Source organism: Apodemus sylvaticus, chromosome 5, assembly GCF_947179515.1.
Source record: "Apodemus sylvaticus chromosome 5, mApoSyl1.1, whole genome shotgun sequence".
Lineage (NCBI taxonomy): Eukaryota > Metazoa > Chordata > Mammalia > Rodentia > Muridae > Apodemus > Apodemus sylvaticus.
In genome coordinates this window covers 6495969-6517056 of record NC_067476.1, presented here as the reverse complement: position 1 = coordinate 6517056, position 21088 = coordinate 6495969, and the positions used below count along the sequence as shown (strand labels likewise).

General features: G+C 53.6%; 1 protein-coding gene across 2 annotated transcripts in view; it reads left to right on the top strand.

Annotated features, from left to right (window-relative positions):
- The first annotated feature begins 4559 nt into the window (after positions 1–4559).
- Vav2 (vav guanine nucleotide exchange factor 2) overlaps positions 4560–21088 on the top strand; it is a 160949-nt gene continuing 144420 nt past the window's right edge. Inside the window, exon 1 of one of the 2 annotated variants that reach the window (XM_052181942.1) lies at positions 4560–5332. In XM_052181942.1, coding sequence (XP_052037902.1) covers positions 5129–5332 — 204 coding nt within the window. In that variant the 5' untranslated portion in view covers positions 4560–5128. Of the gene's footprint in view, positions 5333–20336; positions 20412–21088 lie in introns of those variants that run through there. The other variant, XM_052181943.1, reaches the window with a different exon arrangement.

Genomic DNA, 21088 nt, shown 5'->3' with positions numbered 1-21088 from the left:
AGCAAGGTAGACATGGCTCCACAGCCAGGCAGACATCACAGCGCCTCCCCTTAAGGCACAAAAGAGAGGGTCCTGTCAGGCCTGATGACAATTTAGGCTTAAGGAGACACATATATTCCCCAGACTCCAGTCAACCCTCTGTTCAGTTTAATTAATTTAGAAATCGATACTAAATTCTATTTTTGGCAAACTTCTAAGTGTATTTGAAACAGCTTGAGCATGAAAATCTTTTTCAACTGTGAGTTTTATGAAACCTAAATATATTTAGATCAAATGCTTCTCAGGGGAATGTAGGGTTCAGATGGAAACGTGCTGGATGTGTAAGACAGACGCTAGATTCTGAAGATAAGAGAAGGATGTAAAGGCTTTTTTTAATAAGTTGTAATGCTGATTAGCTATCAGGATGACAGTCTCGGACATGCTGGATTAAACTGTGTGTCATGAAGGCTCACAATGTATTGCTTACTGGTCAGCCATAGAAACGGACAAAGAACCTACTGAATGAAGAATAGAAATCACAGAAACAAACCTCAGACATATTCAGGGTGAAAACAAAAACAAAACCCACCAGGCATGAGCGGCCACAGTGGTGTGATTCCAACTCTATGAAGTGTCTATGATAAGTATATCCAAAGCAGATTCAGAGGCGGCTGCCAGAGAGGCTGGAGAGATGGCTCAGGGCTTAGGAGCACTAGCTGCTCTCCCAGAGGACCAGGGTTCAAATCCCACCACCCACATAGCAACTCATAGCAGGCTGGAGCTCCAATTCCAGGGGATCCGGCACCTTCAAACATACATGCAAGTAAGACACCAATGCACATTTTTAAAAAAATCTTTTTTTGAAAAAAAGAGGGGTTGCCAGAGCAGGAAGTGGTTAGATGTTGGGAACTACATTTAAGGGATACAAAGTCTCTTCTTGGGTGACATACTGGTTGGGAAGTTTGTTTGTGTCCCATTAGGGAGGTGTTGGGGCTGGTGGCGTTGGCACCTTCCTTTGAAGGAGAGTGGAAGGACCCAGGACCTGAGGCCCTCCTCTGGTTTTGAAGGAAGGTTTCAGGCTCTGTTCAAGGCAGGTTTTTCCATGGTTGTGTTCTTCACATTGTGGGCATCAACTTCTTTTTACTAAGAACCAATATTTCCAGCAGCCAGCGTGGTCGGCTGAGCCTGTCTGGGAACATGCTTACCGCCTGCTATTCACATGCAGCCAAATGGAGTCTACCAGGCCAGCTCCATTTATCTAGTATCCGGGTGGCTTGTGGCTTTGTGATGAAGGGCTCCTGTGGAAAACAGAGCCGCCCAACTCTGCCTCTCAGCCTCACGTGGAGGGCTGACCAGTGGTCTGCCCCAGTGCTCTCGTAAGACTGTGCTCACCTGGCCCAAAACATAGGGTCTTCTCCGAAGCCTCTAAAGCCTCAAGACAGGCCTCAGGGTTACTGTCCTCAGGTTTTGCACAGTCATCAGCGGTGCCACAGCGAGATTTCAGAGACCTCAGTGAAGTGTGGCCAGTCTCTAGACTGTGGCCTTTGGCTTAAATTCGAAGTTGAAGCAACCAGCAGTGAAAAGTCTACATTCTGTCTTTTCAAAGGAAAAGCAAAAGAGCCCACAGCTACCATCAGCAAGGCGTGCTCGTCTCTAGGGCGGGCCAGATGGTCTTTTCCTACACCTATAATTTCCTGGGAAATGGTGACAGCTGAATTTGCCTGACGGAGCTCCAAATGGAATTTGTAAAATGTGTGTTCGTGTGGGTTGGATGTGAGAACAAATCCCTCACGGGCCACAACATTCACTTCCTCTTTGTCCCCCCCCCCAGCCCCCCTCCCCGCCCCAGAGACAAAGCCAGGGCTCAGCCAGCATGGTCTAGTTGGTGAGCCGTGTGGCTGGATGCAGGTATAAGCGGATGGACAGAGTGGGGCAGGTCGTGATGGACAGGGGACTGACATCCCTGATGACAGTTCTGAGACTGGCCTGAGCCCTGTGAGGGGACAGACAGAAGGTTGAGTAGATCACAGGCTAAGTGGACAGAGGGCCAGGTAGATGGATTGACGGACCTGTAAAAAGAGGTTCAGGGCTGATGAGGAAGGTGGTAGAGAAAGGGGAGGCTTTGCTGGTCCCTGTGGGGAAGAGCCCTTTGATGGTGGCCTCTTTGACGACAAGCACAGAAAATATGCAGTGTTTGTTGGGGACACATGAACCAATAATCAAAATGACTGGTCTGGCTGGGGAGGTCCTCAGTTTCTTGGCCATTCCAGTGTCCGTGGACGCTTCCGCAGAGGCAGCTGTTAACCACAGCACTGTGTGCTTAGAGGCACTTGCGATCTGGTCAGAGTCCAGTCCTGGCATTGTTGGGTGACTCACTCTATAAACCAAGCTGGCTTCGAACTCAGAAATCTGCCTGCCTCTGCCTCCCAAATGCTGGGATTACAGGCATGTGCCACCACGCTCGGCTAAAACAAACAGCGTTCTTTTAAGGAGCCCTGGGCCTATAGACTTTATCTTCAGGCAGCTGAGTACCACAAAAGGCTTGTTTTGGGTACTAGAGTAGCAGGGTTGCATCTGGATTTGGCTCGGTCCTAGCTGGCCGTGGAGAGCAGATTGAAAGGCGGGGTGGAAGCAGGCTGTTGAGGAACATGGTGGTGGCAGAGCTGGGCATGCTCAGGATCTGAATGTGGGTCTCACGCTTGCTGGCAAATTAGGGGTTCATCTTCCCCGAAGCCTCCTGTACAGTTAGTCTGTGGCTCACTTTCCACACCTGGGACATGTGGCTGGGGTTGGCAGTCTCTACCTTAGGGTTTCATCTGCTCAGTTCACCACAGAGCTAGCCACTGGTGTTCAGCACTAGTGGCTTTCAGTGGTGCTCATGTCCAACTCGGGGAGGTACTTGTCTCCTGGACACTTCCAGAGGGCAATCCTGGCCCAGAACCATTCTGGGCTGAGAGCGCGGGTGAGGAGGGACGTTGAGAAGTATCCCCGTTACCAGTCCTCTGCATGTTTGATTTGAGCTCATAAACTCCGACCTACAGCCATCTGGAATGCGACCCACCCAGCCTGCCTTCATCCATCCCTCCTATTATTCCCGAGGCCTCTATCAAGTACAAGGAGGATGACTGATGTCTCCACTAGCCAGATAAGGAACTGGGTACCAGAGAGTTCCTCTGGTGCCAGGAGGGCTGGATCTGGACTGCTAACTCCAAGCTCTGCACAGATCGACCCACCCCTCTTTTGGAGCATCTAGGCTGTCAACTGATGCCATTACTCTCAAGACCACCAGGGGGCAGCATACGAACGCTTGATTGGATGGCAAAATTAGTCTGTCCCAGATCTTGGTCTTGGGTAGTTTCTGATGAGGCAGGAAGGCTAAGTGAGGGCTGAGAGCAGAGGCGTCTTTTCTGTGAGGGAGCTCCCTGGGTACAGACGCCGAGGCATGACTGCAGCATTAGCCGGGGTTCAGCTTTGCAATATCCTTTCTTTCCTTCTTTCTCCCCCCCCCCCCGCCCCCCATGATGCAGGTGTTGAATGACTCTTAGGGACGCGCTGGAGGGTCTGCCTGTAGTCTCCTGCTTTGGATGATTTAACCCCCTCTCTGCAGGGGCTCCTTCCCCTGAAGTTCTTCAGAGGTGAAGCGGCAGGAGCTAAAGGCTCACCTGTCATTGAGCCTGGCTCCAGATGGCTCCTCTCTGGATCTCTAGGATTAGGTTTCAAGCTTCTTCCTTAGGTGGGGAAGGGGTAAGCGGACTTCCTGTAGAGAGAGGCTTTTCTGGGAGGGGACAGACTTGGTGTGTGCGTTGAGGTAGGGCTTGGTCATCCTTCCAAGGACCAGGTTAACTGTGGGAGAGGCAGGGGCTGACACCTCGCTGCCTAGCCCACTAAAGATGGGCTCTCGGAAACTGGTCTCTTTCCTCTCTTCCAGCTCCGTTTCATGACACCAGTCTCATAGAAGGCTTGGCACTGCGAGGTTCCCTTTACCAAGAATCCACAGCTCCGGACAGACAGCCCAGAGCAAATGAATTTCAATCACAAAATCAGTTATTTATGCTTTGAATCCCTCCCACTGTCACAATGTCCTCAAAAGACACAACACTGTCTTTCCCTCCAGCACCTCCTACTAGCCATTCAAGGGGGCTGCCTGTGACCGTAAGAAAAGGATTTTTTTTTTCCTCTCCGTTATCGTGGAGATAGAGTGTCTTGCGGACCCTGGCAAGGACAGAGGGGACCGGAAGAAGACTCTGGAAGACCTGAGCCCATTAATCAGATTGATGCGGCCATAGGATTGGGTGTGTAGGCCGAAAGACCCTGCAAAGGCATCCGGCGTTACCGCGGTCACCTTCTAGTCCCTTCTGGGGTGCGGTGGCCTCATCGCTCCGCGAGAAAGATCTCCAGCCTCCACGTGCACCTAAGGGAAAGTCGCGGGCGCGGAGCCTGCGCAGGAGCCCCCGCCTTCCTCAACTTTCGCTGGCCGCCCAGGGGCAGGAAGTGGGAGGACGGGTTGGAGGCGGTGCTTGGGTCGCCGGGGAGGTGCCGGGTGAAGGTGGCAGCTCCGCCCCCAGCCCCGCCCGGCCGTGGCCGCGCCCCCTGCACCCCTCGCGCCTAGGAGCAGAGGAGCCTCGGAGTCCCAGTGTCCCGCGAATAGCGTAGAGCCGGCGGGCCCGACGAACAAAGCGACGGTGGAGCGAGTAGCTCAGGCGCCGGACGCAGGGAGCGAGCGACCCGCTGCGCCTTTGTCTCGGGTGGGGCAGGAGCGGCGGCCGGAGCGGGGCGCCCCGAGCGCAGAATGCGGCGCCCAGAGGGGCGGATCGAGGAGCGCTGCGGCGGCAGGAGGCGTGGAGCCCGGGCCGGAGCCCGAGCGGACTTGTGTGTGTGAAAGGGGGACCCGGCACGCTGCCCCGCGAGCGCCTGGTGGCCGCACGTGGGCGGGAGCGGCGGCCCGCTAGTAGCCGGAGGAGGAGGAAGAGGAGGGCCGTGCGGCCGCGCAGCGGGGACCCGGGGCCGCCTGCGCGAAGCCCCGCCCCGGCGGCCGAGCCCCGCGCGGGCGGGCGGGATGCCCCACGGTCACCGCACTTTGGCCGGAGCGCTGCCCTGAGCCAACTGGCCCAGGGGCCGCGGCGGCGAGCGCACGGGCGCCGCGGGCGCCATGGAGCAGTGGCGGCAATGCGGCCGCTGGCTCATCGACTGCAAGGTCCTGCCGCCCAACCACCGCGTCGTGTGGCCCTCGGCGGTGGTCTTCGACCTGGCGCAGGCGCTGCGCGACGGCGTCCTTCTGTGCCAGCTGCTGCACAACCTCTCCCCCGGCTCCATCGACCTTAAGGACATCAACTTCCGGCCGCAGATGTCCCAGGTGAGGGTCCCGGCACTGCAGGAGGGGCTCGGGTGTGCGACCTGAGGGGCGCATTGACTGGAGCGCGGGCCGCAGGAGGCCCAGGTTTCCTGGCCGGAGCGTCTGGCTCAGGGGTCAGTGCAGAGCAGGGCACGTCCCGGTCTCCGCTTCCCGCTCCAGAGAGCGGCGGTCCCCGAAGGCGCGAAGTTGGCTAAAGTCCCCCAGCCTAGCCGCTACCGCCGCGGGAACCGTTTGTGTGCGCCGGCTCGCCCAGCCTAGTGGAGGGCGACTACAGGCTCGGTGTGGCGCCCAGTACTGCAGTCTCGTGCCCAGGCCCGGGTTTCCCGAGAGTCCTTTCCAATCCGGTGCATGCCACGCCGGGGGCCGCGTCCCCGGGCTGTGCGCCGGACGGCCGCAGCCCATGGAGGATGAGTTGGAGCCGGTGGAGGATGAGATGGAGTGGTGGCTACGTTGACCCGCAGCTCGGCGGAGGGGCCGGCCAGGGCGGGGTGCTACGGCCGAAGGGAGCGGGAGGGCCGGGTGCCGCCCCCTCTCTGGCCTGCGCCTCCTCCCGGACCCCAGCCCGGGACCAGCTGCCTCGGCGGCCTTCCTGGAAGGCCTCTGGGATGGAGTCCTCTTCGCCTTCTCACTGCCCCCATTTCGGTGGTCGCTCCAGTGTGGCCTTTGTGGAAGCCGAGGCACGCGTGTGGCCGCAGGGCAGGGCAGGGCAAGGCAGGGCAGGAAAATGTCCGCTCTGCTGGCTGGAGCTGCTTTTCTTGGCCCCTAGAAGGGAACTTGGCCGAGAGTTAAGCAAATTCGAGGCTTGTGGCCCGCCCTTCGGGGGTCCCGGATCCGCCGCCGGATCGCTCTTTAAAGGGATCTGGGAGGCGGAGGAAAGAGTTAGGCAGCTCTGGTTCTGTCCAGGTGCGACCCGCCCACTTCCGAAACTCCTAGTGGACACAGGGAATTCTCTTCTTAGGACTGTGGGAAACGCGGTGACTCTTGGAGAGTCGCTAATCCTAATATTCTGGTGGGTTTTACCCCTCCCCCCAAAGCCTCTGCCCTTGGGCTGTGTCTGCCTTTCCATAGAGATGAGGCCAGCCCTTTTTGACAAAGGAGAGCCCCGGAGGGAAAGAGAGGGGGTTGTCCTCCTACTTGATAGCAATACCCCAGCAACCCAGAGAGCCAGAGAGGGAGCCTCCAGGGTCTGTCTTGCAGCTGGAGTCCTGCAAGATCTGAGTGACAGTGTGCCCAAGTAGCACCCCTAAATGCTTGCTGTAGGGAGGACTTTCACAGACCTTGAAGTGTGATCCTCCTCCCCAAAGTTGGGGCTGGGAGACTTTGGAGTTTTTAACCCGTTTCATGGCAAGTCCTACACATAGCTGGATCTTGACTCCCCTTCTCCCCGTGGGCCTTCACTGAACCCGAGGCTAAGAAGGCTTGCTTCTGGCAGGTTTTGTTGTTGGGTCTGGAGGCTTGAGCCTGACCTGGGGTTGCTGGTGGGGTTGGGTTATGAAGGTGAGGCTGACTGGCAGGGATATTGGGAGGAGCTGGTCCCTGTGGTTTTGGTCTGGATGGGAAGAAGTGTGCTGGTTTGTGCAGGTTTCAGGGTTCAGCCCCTGGGACCTGGGGGCTTCTAGGCTTTATCAGCTGGGGATGAGTGACACCAAGGGCTGTGTCTCTTCTCACTTGTCATCTTGTGTAGGCTGCTCTGTCCCATGGTCCCTACCAAGCAGGTGCTCACTGACCGTCATGGCCCCATGTGTATATCTGGAGGGAAAGAAGCAGCGGCTTTCCCAGGGCTGGCTGTGCAGGGTCTGGGGAGAGACTTCTTTTCTCCCTAGGTGCTCGCTCTATGCCACAGGAAGCTCACGTTCCTAATAAGGGGGAGGTGGTGTCACTTTGGCTTGTGGTGACTTGAACACAGAAGGAATCCCAACTGCCCTTTCTTTCTTGGGCTGCCTTGGACTAGGTACAATTTGTGGAGTGGTGTGACACACCTCTCATCTGCAGATAACAGTTAAAGTTTAGAGAGCTCCACAGATGTGCCCTAGGTGTGGCCCAGGTCACCCAGGCAGTAAGTGGCTTAAACTAGCTTCTGTGTGGACATTTTTCTAAAGAAATGGTGAATTCGAAGGACTTTCCTCAGCTGCCCTGCAGTCTTGCTTAGTTCTTTGGGCTTCCCCAGGGACCTGTGTGGAGGTTTTCTGGGGTGATAGTGGGAAGATGCCTGGTTTCCCTGGCATCTGGATTCTTTATGGGGAGTCAGCCGGGCCGTTTGGCAAGGAACGCTAAGCCGTTTTCTTTCTTTCTTTTTTTTTTTTTGGCTTTTTGGCTTTGGTTTTTTCGAGACAGGGTTTCTCTGTGTAGCCCTGGCTATCCTGGAACTCACTCTGTAGACCAGGCTGGCCTCGAACTTAGAAATCCGCCTGCCTCTGCCTCCCAGAGTGCTGGGATTACAGGTGTGCGCCACCACCGCCCGGCCACTAAGCCGTTTTCTTTCTCCCTGTGTGTCATGTGCCAGAACGTGTCCAGCTCTCTGGCCTCTGGTATCCCCTGATTCTCGAAGGCCACATGGCTTCCTGGTAAGCCTTCAGGACTCGGAGGTGCCCTCCCATCTCGAGTTATCTCAGCTGGGCTACTGGTTCTAGGGGAGTATAATGGAAGACATTTTTTTTGAGACAGAGTCTGACTGTAACCCCGACTGGATAGAACTTGCTACATAGGCCAGGCTGACCTGGAATTCTCAGAGACCTGCCTGTCTCTACCTCCCAAGTGCTGAGATGAAAAGAGTGTGCCACTATACTAGGCCTGGCAATAGGCAGTTATTAGGCATCTGTTGGGCCCTGATGGTTGTGGAGAGATACTGGCTGCCTGCTTTGTTGTGCCCTCTTGAATGGGCAGGATAGGATGCACCCTGTGCTCCAATGCCTGGAAGCCGCTCTGGGGTTTAATTACGCTGATTAGGTATACTCACTAATTGTTGATCCTAAGAAGGGACCTACGGAGTTGAAGTGGCTACAGTTAAGAGTTCACAAGGGTACCATGCCAGCTGACAGTCTCCATGTTTGCTCTGGAGAGGCCTCTTAAGGAGGGAGGGGTCTCTCACACTTGGCTCTGTCATGCTCATAGCACTGGTGGTCTGCTCTCTTTAGGGCACCAGTGAGTGGCCTGTGTGCTGCAGGGCTGCAGCATGCATCTCTGAATACCTGCTCGCCAGGGTTTGCCTGCGTGGGACCTCCATGGTCCCCCCCTCCCCTGACCTTCCTGCCTGGTTCTTAGTCAGCTGGCTTGGGCCCTCTTCTTCCCGAGTCTCGTTTTGGGCCAACACTGCCTAAGTACACATCTCTAGTGTTGTGCTTTCAGCAACACTTTTCTGGTCAACACCACTTACTGCCCTCTCACCTGGACTCAGGCCCTGGGGGATTTAGATCATTTATCCAGTCCCGAGGTGGTGGTGGGTCCTTAAGGATGGGAGCCTCTCCAGGCAGAACTGCATCCTCTCCGGTTCCCTTCAGCCTGGCTTCCTGTGCAGAGCAATGTTCTTTCCTTTTACCGTGTTCAAGGAATACTTCCTTTGTTGGGTCCACGTTACAGGCTGGGGAGGAGCAGGAGTGGAGGGAGCACACTGGCCGATGTGCTTGGTATAAGCAATGGCAGCCAGTGGATCCCGGACGAGATGGTTTTTGATTGACAAAGAAGCGCTGGATGGGTACCCAGCTCCTTGAGAGTACGTGTGGGGATTCCGTTGGAGAGGCTGGGATTCAACACACAGGATTTGGGAAACAGAGAAAGCAAAGCCCATTCTCAGGGAAGCCAGGCAGCAGTGTGTGTGTGTGTATGTGTGTGTGTGTGTATGTGTGTGTGTGTGTGTGTGTGTGTGTGAGAGAGAGAGAGAGAGAGAGAGAGAGAGAGAGAGAGAGAGAGAAAATAGGGGTACAGATACCCTAGAGCTGGGGTTACCACCAATTGTGAGCTGCCTGATGTGGGTTCTGGGAACCAAACTTGGGTCCTCTGGAAACTTGGGTCCTCTGGAAAATCCAGCCCCCAGCCAGGCGGTTTTACAATCTGAGAATGGCTTCGATTCTTGGCCAAGTCCTCTGCACTCTCCTGTGGACCTCTGAGCTGTAGCAGGAACTTGGCACTCTGTGCCCTCGATGCCCAGTGCATTCCCTAGAAACAAATGTGCATTTTGTCACCACTGTGGCGAGGCACTCAGGTGTCCCAGTTAAGCGTCCTTTCCAGCAAGGTGACCTGGGATCTTCAGCCGCTCCTCCTCTCTGCCAAGGCCTCTCCTCACAGTCACATTCTTTGCTCCTCATGGCCAAGGTCCAGGCTCTTTGGATTTGAGTTCAGCTGATGCCTCAGGATTAGACTCAGGCTATGCCCCTGCGGTGGGGTGTGGCATCCTGCTGTGCTACTTTTCCCCCTTGGATCAGAGCAGGTGGCTTGAGACACAGCATTGATTGCCCACGGGGGATGTTGAGTTTAACTGCTTGATATTGGGGAACTAGGGAGGGGCTTCAAGACAAGGTAAATATTGATTTGTCCCCTCCCTTCTCCTCTCCTCTCCCCCTTTCTCCTCTGTCCCTCCCTACCCCCCTGCCCCCAGCATGGGTTATGTTTCCTGTTTTATTCTAATCTGCTACAACCATTATTTACCTCGCTGCTCACATTGTCTCTCGGCAGTGGGAACTGGTCCAGGCTGGCGTCTGCATATCTCTGGCACATTCCCAGTCACTCTGGGTGCATCGCTGACGAGCTGGCACAAGATATTCTAGGCTCATCTGTGTGTTCCTCTGTCCTAGCTCAGGAGCTGGCCCTGCTTCAGTGGGTGCAGCTCCTTGGTAGGAGAGGGGCATGCCAAGGCCAGGATGAGGAGGGGTGTGCCCAGGACGCCTGGAAGCTCTTGGTGCTTACCTGGGGAAATGCATGCGAAAGCATACATGTGTACGTGTGTGTCGTGTGCACACATTCTATGTTTATTTGGGGGTCTATGTATGTGAATGCGGTTAGTGCTGAGTTCCATCTAGATTTACACAGGACTGGAGAGGTGGTTCTATGGTTAAGAGCTCTTTCTCTTCTTAGGGCAGACCTGAGGTTGAATTCCAGCACCCATACTGGGTGACTTACAAGGGCTCACTACAGTAGCTCCAGAGGATCCATCACCCTTTACTGGCTCTGCAGGTAGTTTCATTTATGAACATGAACACACGCACACAGATAATAACAAAAAAAAATCTTTAGATTTATGCATTCTCAGTAGTCATAACAAAAACTAACAAATATGTTACAATAATTAAAAAATATCCAAACTGTCTTTTTTTTTTTTTTTTGAGACACAGTCTTACTGTGTAGTCCTGGTTATCCTGGAACTCACTCTGTAGACCAGGCTGGTCTTGAACAGAGTTCCACCTGCCTCTGTCCCCTGAGTGCTGGGATAAAAGATGTGCACCACCACTCCTGGGAAAATGTTTATGCTATGTGTGTGCATGATGTGCGTGTGGGCCATGGTGTGTGTACTGAGACACCATGATGTCCATGCGGGTGTGAGTGCCACAGCGTGTGTACTGAGCCCTTTGTGGGCGTGGCTCCGCCTTCCACTGCGCGTGTGTTTAGGGATTGGCCTCAGGTCACCAGGCTTGCATCTCGAGTACTTTTTACCCCCGGGCCATCTTACCCACTCTCTAACACTAATTTTAATGATGTATTTTACTTAGCATATGCTGTTAGCAGAACAAGGGGGGGGCAGATCTTTGGGGATGTAGAAGGTCTGTCTTGCCATGGATAAGACACAGATGTGTATGTATAGAACTTGGCTTTATGTGGAGAGGGGGAGGCGCCGAGGGGTGTCTGAGGCACTCCTTGAGGTACTAGTGGTGGGAGCAAAGTGGGAGAATGTGGGTCTGGGGCTGGTATTTCTGCGTGGCTGTGTGTGATGCTCAGGTGGCCGCAGTGTCAGGGATTTGCTGAGAAAGGTGCAGCGCTTCCGGCAGCACTGCCCCTGGGCCTGGTCTGCTGTCCACGCAATGGACACTGGAGCAGCACGCAGCATCTGCTGAAGGGCAGACACTCAGCACTGGCAGGAATTGTTTTTGTGGTGTGTGTTGGTCAAAGACAAACAAACAAAAAAAAAATACAAAACCTAGCTTGCTCCTTAACCGGGGTGCTGCTGAGAGAGGAAGGCTGTGTTGAAGGCCTCTGTGAGGAGCAGCCTGGCCCAGTTGTGGGCCCCGGGGATACATGCTCAGTTAGTCAGGAACGGGAAGCTGTCAGGCAGTGTGTGCCCTTACTCGTCAGGGGTCTGAAAAGGAACGCGTCCCCTTGACCGGGGTCCTTAGTTGAGTTCTTTCTTGCTTTGAGGGTAAGGTAGCCCAAGATGTCCTGCATCCTCTCAGAAGGCAGCTGGGAATATGATCTCTCTTGTTTAAAAAAATGTTTATTTTTAATTCCTTTGTGTGTTTGTGTATCTATGTGTGTCTATGCACATGTGTGCAGATGCCCGGGGAGGCCAGAAGAGGGCATCCACCTGATCTTCTGGAGCTGGACCAGGCTGGCCTGGGCAGCAAACAGCAAGCAACAACAATGCTCTTAACCGTGGAGCCATCTCTCTTTTGTTTTTGTGAGACAGGGTTTCTCTGTGCAGCCCTGGCTGTCCCGGAATTCGCTCTGCAGACCAAGCTGATGTCTGCCTGCCTCTGCTTCCTGAGTGCTGGGATTAAAAGCACGAGTGCCCTCCCCCCTCCAGCCATCTCTCTAACCTCCCTGACCTCTCTTGAGGACACTCATGATAAAGCATTTGTCACCTGGCCTTTTGTCTCTGTGTCCAGGAGACAGACAAACTCAGAACAGAGATTGTGAAGACTGATTGGCTGTGTGGCGCTGTCTGGTGTGTCAGGACCCTGTGTTACATGGATGGAGGACATGGTTGCCTCAGTCCTGTCCCCCACCCCAAATCAGGCCTCCTTTCTCAAAGTCTGTGAAAACACCATTTCTCCCACTCGCCTTGTGGGCCATTGAGCTTTCTTCTGGAGTAAGGGATCAGTGTTTGCTGTCAAGAGTTGGCTCAGAATATTTTAGGCATCGGGGTCCAGATGGCCTCTGTCCTAGCACCCCACTCAAGTCTGCCCACTTATCAGGAAGTGTAGTGTAGCTGTTTTCTGAACCAAGAACGAGGCTGTGCTCCAGTAGGATGTATTTATTGAGATAGAATTCTGCGTTTCATAATGACTTTATTCCAACCATTAAAATATAACCTTCCTTGAGAACTGAGGATGTAGCTCTGTGGCATTTGCCAGGCCCTGGGCTCTGTCCCCAGCACACACACACACACACACACACACTCCTGCATTCTTTGGTTTGTAGGACATACACAGCAGGCTATATAGACAGAGACAGTAGACGGAATCCAGCCTGGCAGCACAGGCTTGACATACCAGTTATTTGAATAGTGAGGCAGGAGAGCCACAACTTCAAAGCTGGCCTGGAAACTTATTGAGGCTCTGTGTTAAGATAGAGTATATGTAGCCAGGCAGTGGTGGTGCACGCCTGTAATCCCAGCACTTGGGAGGCAGAGGCAGGTAGATTTCTGAGTTCCAGGCCAGCTTGTTCTACAGAGTGAGTTCCAGGACAGCCAGGGCTACACAGAGAAACCCTGTCTCGAAAAACAAAAACAACAACAACAACAACAAAAACTAAGACTATATAGTTTAGTGGTGGAAGACTTGACTAATACACACAGAGCCCTAGGTCAGGCCCTAGGGCAAATAGCAGCTGTGGGCCCTACAAACTGAGGGGCTGAGATTTAGATTGCAGTTCATAATGTGGGGCTGCAAGTGCTACGGTCTGTTGAATTGTTTCAGGCCATCCCTCTTCTCCCTCCTCCTATTCCTCCTCCTTGTCAATTCAACCCAAGCTGGAGGAGGAGGAGGAGGAGGAGGAGGAGGAGGAGGAGGAGGAGGAGGAGGAGGAGGAGGAGAAGAGAAAATGCCTCTATTACATTGCCTGTAGGCAAGTCTGTAGGACTTCTTATTTCCTTGTTAATGATTGATGTGGGATGGGCCCAGTTGGCCCACCGTGGCCAGTGCCGTGGCTGGGTTGGTGGTCCTGGGGTGTGTAAGAAAGCAGGCTGAGCAAACCAAGGGGAGCATCTCAGCTTTGCCCTCAGTTCCTGCCCCTGGGTTCCTGCCCTGACTTCCACTGATGAGGGACTAGTGTATGTATATGTGTATGTATGTCTGTATATATACATAAAATTTATATATATATATATATATATATATATAAAATGTGTGACCAAATAAACCCTTGACTTCGCAAGTTGCTTTTCATTGTGGTGTTTTATGTCGGCAGTACAAACCTCCCTAAGATACTTTCCTTGCAGTTTCCTGCACCTAGCTGATCCTCCAACCCTGAGCTGATCGATGCTCGTCTGGTGGTGGTGGGGGGCGACCCTGGTCTTCTGCCTGGCACCTGGTGCTCTAACTCAGCCTCAGGCTGCCTCCTGTTGCCTCCTACTTCCTGGTCTTTGCCCTGCAGCCGCTCCTTAGTCTCCCCTCCCCCTCCCGCTCCAGTGCTTCCCCAGGCTCTGAACTCTGAGAAGGGCTCTTGGTCCACCTCCCCGATACTGGTTCGTCCCTGTCTGCTCTTCGCCAAAAGCCCTTACAGGCTTGTCTAACAGGAAGTGCTGGACAAGAGCAAACTGCTGACCTGTTTTTCTCATGCTTCCTTGATGACCTCGGTCACTTAGTGCCCTCAGTCAAGTGTTCTAGATGTGAAAGCCAGGCTGGTGAGGGTCCTTTGCACTTAGTTTCCTTACTTGAAATAGGACAACAGCCCCTGTCTCTCCACACCCCACACCAGGCTCTTGGGAGGATTTTGTGGGAGATGTGTGACAGGGAGCCTCAGGATGCTGCATGCCCTGCCCAGCCTCTTGCTGCTTATTCCTCTGGGATCCAGATCTGTGCTGCATGGGGTGGCCACCTTCCTCTCCTGTCCCCTGGCTTTGGGCAGGTCAGGCTCTGTTAGTTATTTCCACTGGCCTGAGGAAGAGGCTCCTCTGGTCTCATGTCCCTGGGTGAACTGGGTATCCAACAACTCAGAAGTCTGAGGTGACTTAAAGGGTCTTCTGCCCTTTCTGTTGTTTCTTGGGCAGAGACTTCCAGACTGCACAGGCAGAAGATGGACACTTTGCTGTTAGTGTGTTTCAGGGTCGTACCTGGGGACTGAACCCGGGTCTTCTGGAAGAACAGTGTTCTTAACCTGGTGAGCCATCTCTCTAACCCTCTAGGGAGCTTTTATTTCTTGACCAGCCTGGCACTGAGCTGGATGACCTTATTAACGCAGGAGGGGAGGGATCAGCTGAGGTCCTACAGCTGTGTGGGGGTCCAGACTTCTCATCAGCCAGGGCAGGCATTTGGCAGGGTCCTTAGGCCAGTGGGAAGTGCCATGCCAGGAGCCAGTAACTGAATCTGAAGGTAGCCTTAGGGATGGCCTAAGGCTGTGGCTACATGGCTTCCTGGCCTAACTCAGCTGTTTCCAGATGGTGGGGAGGGGACTCAACCTTATTTACAAAGCAGCCACCACTGATTGTTGTGTCGCAGAGATAGCTCTGTGTGTTGATCTGATGGAGAAGCAAGCTGGCAGGAGGCTGGGGCCGCCACTTAGCCTTACGACCTTCAGGCTGGTTTCTTGGCCAGGTGATGGTGGTTCCCTTGCTTTCCTGTGCTTCTTGGGAAGTTCTTGTTTCCAAATATTTCAGTAGCTGCACTAGCAAACAGGCAGCTTAAGAAAGGTTCAGATGGGGCTGCTGGAGAGGGCGGGCTCTGGGCAAGGTGACCTGACTGCCTTCACTGGGCTCCTGTCTTCCAAGAACAGCCATGGCTCCTGCCCTAGAGTTTTGCACTTGGAAGTCTCCGCTGCACTCCTCCCACCTGTTAACGACCTTTGTGAAGTGTGGCCGGTCCACATCCACTCTTTTCCCCCAGGCCTGGGATCCTAGACTTCCCCACTCACACAGAAGTGACCCGTATGCAGACCACTGGGGACCCGCTGGCTTCATCCTGGTCCTGGCCTCAGGCGTTTGGCGGGGTGTGACTGCAGACATGTCTGTGGGTGAATACCATCAGAGTCCTGGTCCCTTTCAGCCCAAGTCTGAATCCTACTTTACAGTCTCTTGCAGATCCTGTCTTGTTGGTCTTGGCCTAGCTTCCTCAGGGACCTTTAAAGCGCCACAGGATAGGATCTGCGTGAGGACTGACTGAGGGATCAGAGGGAAGTCAGAGCTCACAAGAACAGTTCCTGACCTTTGAGAAGGACTTTGTGCATAGGGTAACCCGGCACACCTTGTAGAGTTGGACTGAGATTCCTCCCATCCAGCTGCTAACAGGCCCAACAGAACAGTCAGCTCAGGACCCCTGTTTGGCATTAGTCACCCCCTCCACCAGCGAGGCTGAGCTCACCCTCAGCTTGTGTTTCCCCCGACTGCACAGCATCCTGTAGTTGAAACTGTCTTTGGCTTTTTGGCTCCAAAAGATAAACAAAAATAGCAATCTGCACAGTGTCGAGGAGGTGACAGATCTGTGCCCAGGCTTGCTTGACCTGGGGCCAGACCTGACTGAGACTTCCAGAAGCCTGCCAGCGACAGTCTCACAGGACAGACTCAGCTACAGACAGTGATCTGTGGTCTGTGTGCGGTTGCCACATTTTATAGAGTTTGTATAAGGAGGATTAAAAGCGTCTTTATAGGGCCCCAAACCTGCCCTGGAGCCAGCTCGAACCTGAAGCCATAAAGGCCCCTCTGGGCTGCTCTTCTGTACTTTTGGTTTGGGGCGGGCACAGTTGTCTGGTCCCCTTCTTTAGCCCGGCCTTTCAGGCGCACAGAGCTTGCTCCAAGTCCCCTCACCCACCCCTTTGCCCTCTGCTCAGGGTGGGGCCAGTTGCTTGCTTATCTTCTTTCATTAGATGACCTTCAAAATGTTGCTGCATTTGGGGTTGTGTATTAATTACATCAAGCCCTTCGGTGGTGGCTGCGTCTGGAAGGTTTGGAGGGTTCTGTGGTAGGAGCTGGAGTGGTTTCCCAGGACCAGGATCCTGTACTCTCCGTGCATTACAGCTGTCTTTTTATCCCTGAGTCTCTCCAGCCTCCCTTCATAGGTTGTCCCCCTTTTAAAAGCAGTGAGGTTTTTGTGATTGTCACCATTTCTCTACACACTGGAGCACACAGCCAGGCACATGCAGGTGGCATGGGCCTGTGCTGAGTGTGACACAGGACTTGGCTAAGGAGAAAGAGATGCCTGGCGTTGGGCCCCCCCTGGAACCCTGCTACTGCCAGACGCTTTGGCTTAAGCGCTCCCTCCCCTTTCTGATCCTTATCAGAGCACCAGCACCCCAGAGGTCTGAGACTCACGTTGCTACCTTGTTTCCTACCCTCAGTGAGGTGCAGAGGTTTGTGGTCATATAAAAGCATGGGCCCCATATCTTAACTGTGTAAGATGGTGATCAGCCCCTCCTCCCCGCCACTCCCTTTCTCCCTATCAGTGCCCCTCTCTGGTCCTTTTCATGTTTATTTAGCAGCGGGACAGGAGGGGACCACAGTTGCTTGGGTGAAAGAAAAGACCCCTTTTGGATCTGGCCTTTTCGCACCTGTAGGTGATAGATACATTGCTTTACACACTGGCCCGGGGCGCTGCTCCACCCTGAACCGGTCTTGGTCTTGCCGATGCTTGTTTTCACCCAGAGCACACAGGAAGCCTGTTTAGGCATGGCAGCCATGGAGACTGGCAGGTTGCTGTGTCTCTCTCTCCGAGCCTCAGTTTACTTGTTGCCTCAGTGGCAGGGTCGCTCACCCACTCTCACCCTGTTCCTGTGTGCTCTCCTTTCTTTTATTAATTAGTTAATTAGTTCATTTTGCTTTCTGTTTGTTTGAGACAGTCCCCTACAGCCCAACCTGATCTTTCACTCGCTCTACTGCTGAGGATCTCCTTGAACTCCTGATCCTTCTGCCTCTACTTCCCAAGAACTGGGATTACCTGCATACGCCCACAATGCCTGGCGCTTCTTGCCTTTCTCGGGCCTTCCTTATGGTCTGGCCCCTTCTCCCGTTGGGTCTGTACCGCCGCTGACGGGGTGGGGTGGTAGAGGAGGCCAGGGCCAGACTGCTCCTATGTGATGAAGGAGGGTACCCCTGTGGCTGCGCTCTGTGGCCCTGTGCTTCAGGCTTGTGAAAGGGATCGTTTTTGTCTCCTTCATGCTTCTGAGGCGGGTAGGAGGAAGCCGTGAATGGCGGGTGAAGTTCCCCAGAGCTGCTGTCTGGTGTGTGTAATTACTCTTGTGGTGAGCCGCCCTGCCCTGCCAGTGACTCTTCAGCCCCATGCTTCGTGCTCTGGTTGACAAGTCCTCTCCTCAGCTGCTCCTAGAGGTGGGGCATGTTCCTGTGGGAGTGAGGCATCACCTCTCCAGCTGCAGCCGGCTGGGGCAAGCTCTGGCAGTGGCTGCTTTTGATAATGATGTGGCTCTTTGGGTGAATCTCAGTTTTTCCAGGATTCGTTGATGATGTAATCTTCTTGTACCCCACCCTGGAGCGCAGACCTGTCCTGGCATTTTTGGGGAATGTGAACATTTGAGATGTGGTGTGGAGCTGGATGTCTGTGCCGGCACGCCTCAGGACTGCTTGTTTAGCAGGTGCTAAGAATGCATTGTAAGGAGAGGGTGTGGAGTGGTAAACCCTGGCTGTGTGTAAGCACATGCTCACTTATGTGTACACACACACACACACACACACACACACACCTCATTCATATGTGCGCTAAGGCTTGGCTGCTCTGTGCAGCGGGCTTCCGAGGAGCGAGGTTCCCGGGATGAGGGTGTGTGGACGCTGGGTGGGACTGAGTCACTGAGGACTCTGCGTTCTGCCGGCCAGTGTGATCTGCTCCCAGGCCTGTGCCTGTCTGGATTTCAAGGCGAGGAAGAGTCATTCATGGCCCTCCTGGTTGTTGGGGGAGGGGGGCGTGTCTGCTCAGGGCCCCATGAACCTCATTTTGCTCCCTAAACTGTCTACTCTGTTGATGCTAGTGGATGAGGAACCGGCCGAACACCAAGAACATTATATGGACCAAATGACCACATTCTGGTTCTTTGATTTTGGCAAAGCCTAATATAGAGGCAAATGACAAAGTTCGCTATCTTTACGGCACACGAGGCTACAGAGAAGCATGGACCCAAAACAAAAAGACTGCTAAAGATTATATAGCGTTAAATATGAAGCTGTATAATAAATTTTTACAATTTTCCAATTTTTAAAGCTCATCAGAATCTAGATACCTTTATACAATAGTTTCATATTTTTCCTTTTTGAGGGAAGTTACCTCTTTTTGAAAGCTAGAAAAAAAAAAGGAGACCCCCTACCCACACTATAGGCCACTATTTTATACATCAGTTTCTGCAACTTAATTCAGAAATGTCTAACTTACCCAAACAACAGAGGACGTCAACAGTTTATGTCACTATGTACCAAAGAATGAAGAAAAGGTGTCATTTGACCTTAGGTTCTTAAGCTAGAATGAACTAGCCCTGTACAAACTACTACATTCTAAAACAACACCTTCTTAAATCATTTGTGAAACCGTATAAGAAGACAGCAGCTGTTTCTTAATCCATCTCCATTTTTTCCTTTCCCTTCATCTCCCACCTGGTCCTTAGCTCTGTATGGCTCCTGGTTCTCATAAATGGACTGTCATCATCCAGGGATGCATGAGAAATGGTCACCCCGGGCGGGCCGCTGGCCATCCGGTGGCCGTCATGGCCACAGCTAGCCTCTCCTAGCAGAGAGGCTCTGGCCCCCAGTCTGCCTACAGCTTAGACTTTAGGCCGGTCTCTGGGTTGCTTCCTTACGGGCAGGCAGCTGGGTAGACCAGCCAGCCAGGATAGTGCCGGTTGATGGAGGGCAGAGCCCAGGGACTAGCCTCTGTAGTGCCCTTGAGCCAGGGGGATGCCTGCTGTGCTGCCTGCCCCGGGCAGTTCTGGGGATTGCCCAGATGGGTCTAATTAGTCACTGAATGATCCTGAGGTGGATTCAGCACAGGATGTTCTCCTCTCTGCCTCACAGAGGCTCATTGGAGTACAGTTATGTTTGAAAAGCTTTGGGAACTGAGGCCTAGCCCCAAGAACCTGAGTTCACCATCAGAAGAATGCAGGGCTGAAAATTGGCTTCATACACACCCTGAAGGCTTGGTGCGTGGTGCGCTCTGGGAGGCTTTCCTGCCTCCCACGGTGAGGGCTTTCTGTCCTTTGTTGCCATCCATAATTCTTGTGTTGGCTCTCTCTCTCTCTCTCTCTCTCTCTCTCTCTCTCTCTCTCTCTCTGTCTCTGTCTCTCTCTCTCCCCCTCTCTCCCTCCCTCCCTCTCTCTGTCTCTCTCTGTCTCAACTCATGTGCATAATAAAACTTTTTTCCCCTTAAAAAAAAGGAAGATAGAATGTCTACACACCACTCCCTCCCTCCTCTTCATGCAAATAAACCCTGGGAGAAATTGGCCTGTCATCTCCTTGGGTGTATTTTGAGGTAATTTAGCTGCTTAAACGAAACATCTGTTAGCCAGTAAGGCCCAGAGAGAGCTGGGCTCTAGATTAAGGAGAAGAGCAGGGAAGTCATTTGTGTTTACTGTTCTGGGGAGTGGCTTTCAGGCAGTGGGGTGGGGGTGGGGTTGACACCCAGAGGCCACGGTGCAGGAGTGGGGGTGGGGAGAACTAGACCATTGCACTCACAAGGCCCTTTGGGTCTCTGAGGACAAGAGCCCGCTTCCTCTCTGCGGCTGGGTCAGGATTGGTGTTGGACTGTTGTTGGGACTCTGGGAAGAAGCTGCTCCTGTCTCTGCAGCTTCATGTGGGCCTGAGAGACCCTTACACTCGGGCAGAGTTCCCTCCTGAGGGGCTGGTGTCCTGAGCTCTGAGGACCGTGAGCTTAGACCTGGCCCTGGGTGCTTGTGGACAAGGGTCCTTCCTACCCCAGGTCTTAGCTGGTTTGTCTGTAGGAGGGGGGCTCCAATGGGACTAGGGGGCTCCCTCCCCAGGCTCCCCTGTGTGGACCACAGTCCCTGGCTCCTAGTAAGTACTCTGCCTGTTTGCTTGTTTCCCATCCCCAACTTTGGGAACTATATAATGGCTTTCTCTATGTGTGTGTGTGTGTGTGTGTGTGTGTGTGTGTGAGAGAGAGAGAGAGAGAGAGAGAGAGAGAGAGAGAGAGAGAGAGGCAGTGATTTTCACAAGTACCTTGCTGTGTGGTATAATGGGGGAAGTGATACACTTCTCTGTTGGGCACGGGTGGACCCTTGATGCCAGTTTGAGGTAGGTGAGAGCTCATCTTTCCTTCGAGGGTCCTGTCAGTTCTGGGGCAGAACAAGGACACCCTGGCATGACCTCTCAAGTGAAGAGTTGGGAGGAGGCCCAGGACTCTAGGAGCTGGGGTTGCTTTACTCAAGGCTGCAGGCCACCCTGTGTTTAGGGGAGACGACAGGAATTCCAAGCCACTGCCTTGAAGGATTCATGGCAGTGAGTGGGTGGTCACAGGGGTGGTTCCATCCTTGGGAGGGTCATGAGAAGAGATGGAAAGAATGTGTTATGTTCAGATTTGGTTCTAGAATGTTCTTTTGGTGGTTGGCTGTTACAGTACAAGGCAGCTGTGGGTGTGTGATAGGTAGGCAGTGGGCATAGGCGGAAAGGGAGGAACAGGCTATGAGGGAGTTTGTAAGGGCTGGTGGGCTTGACATCAACTGGACATGGGT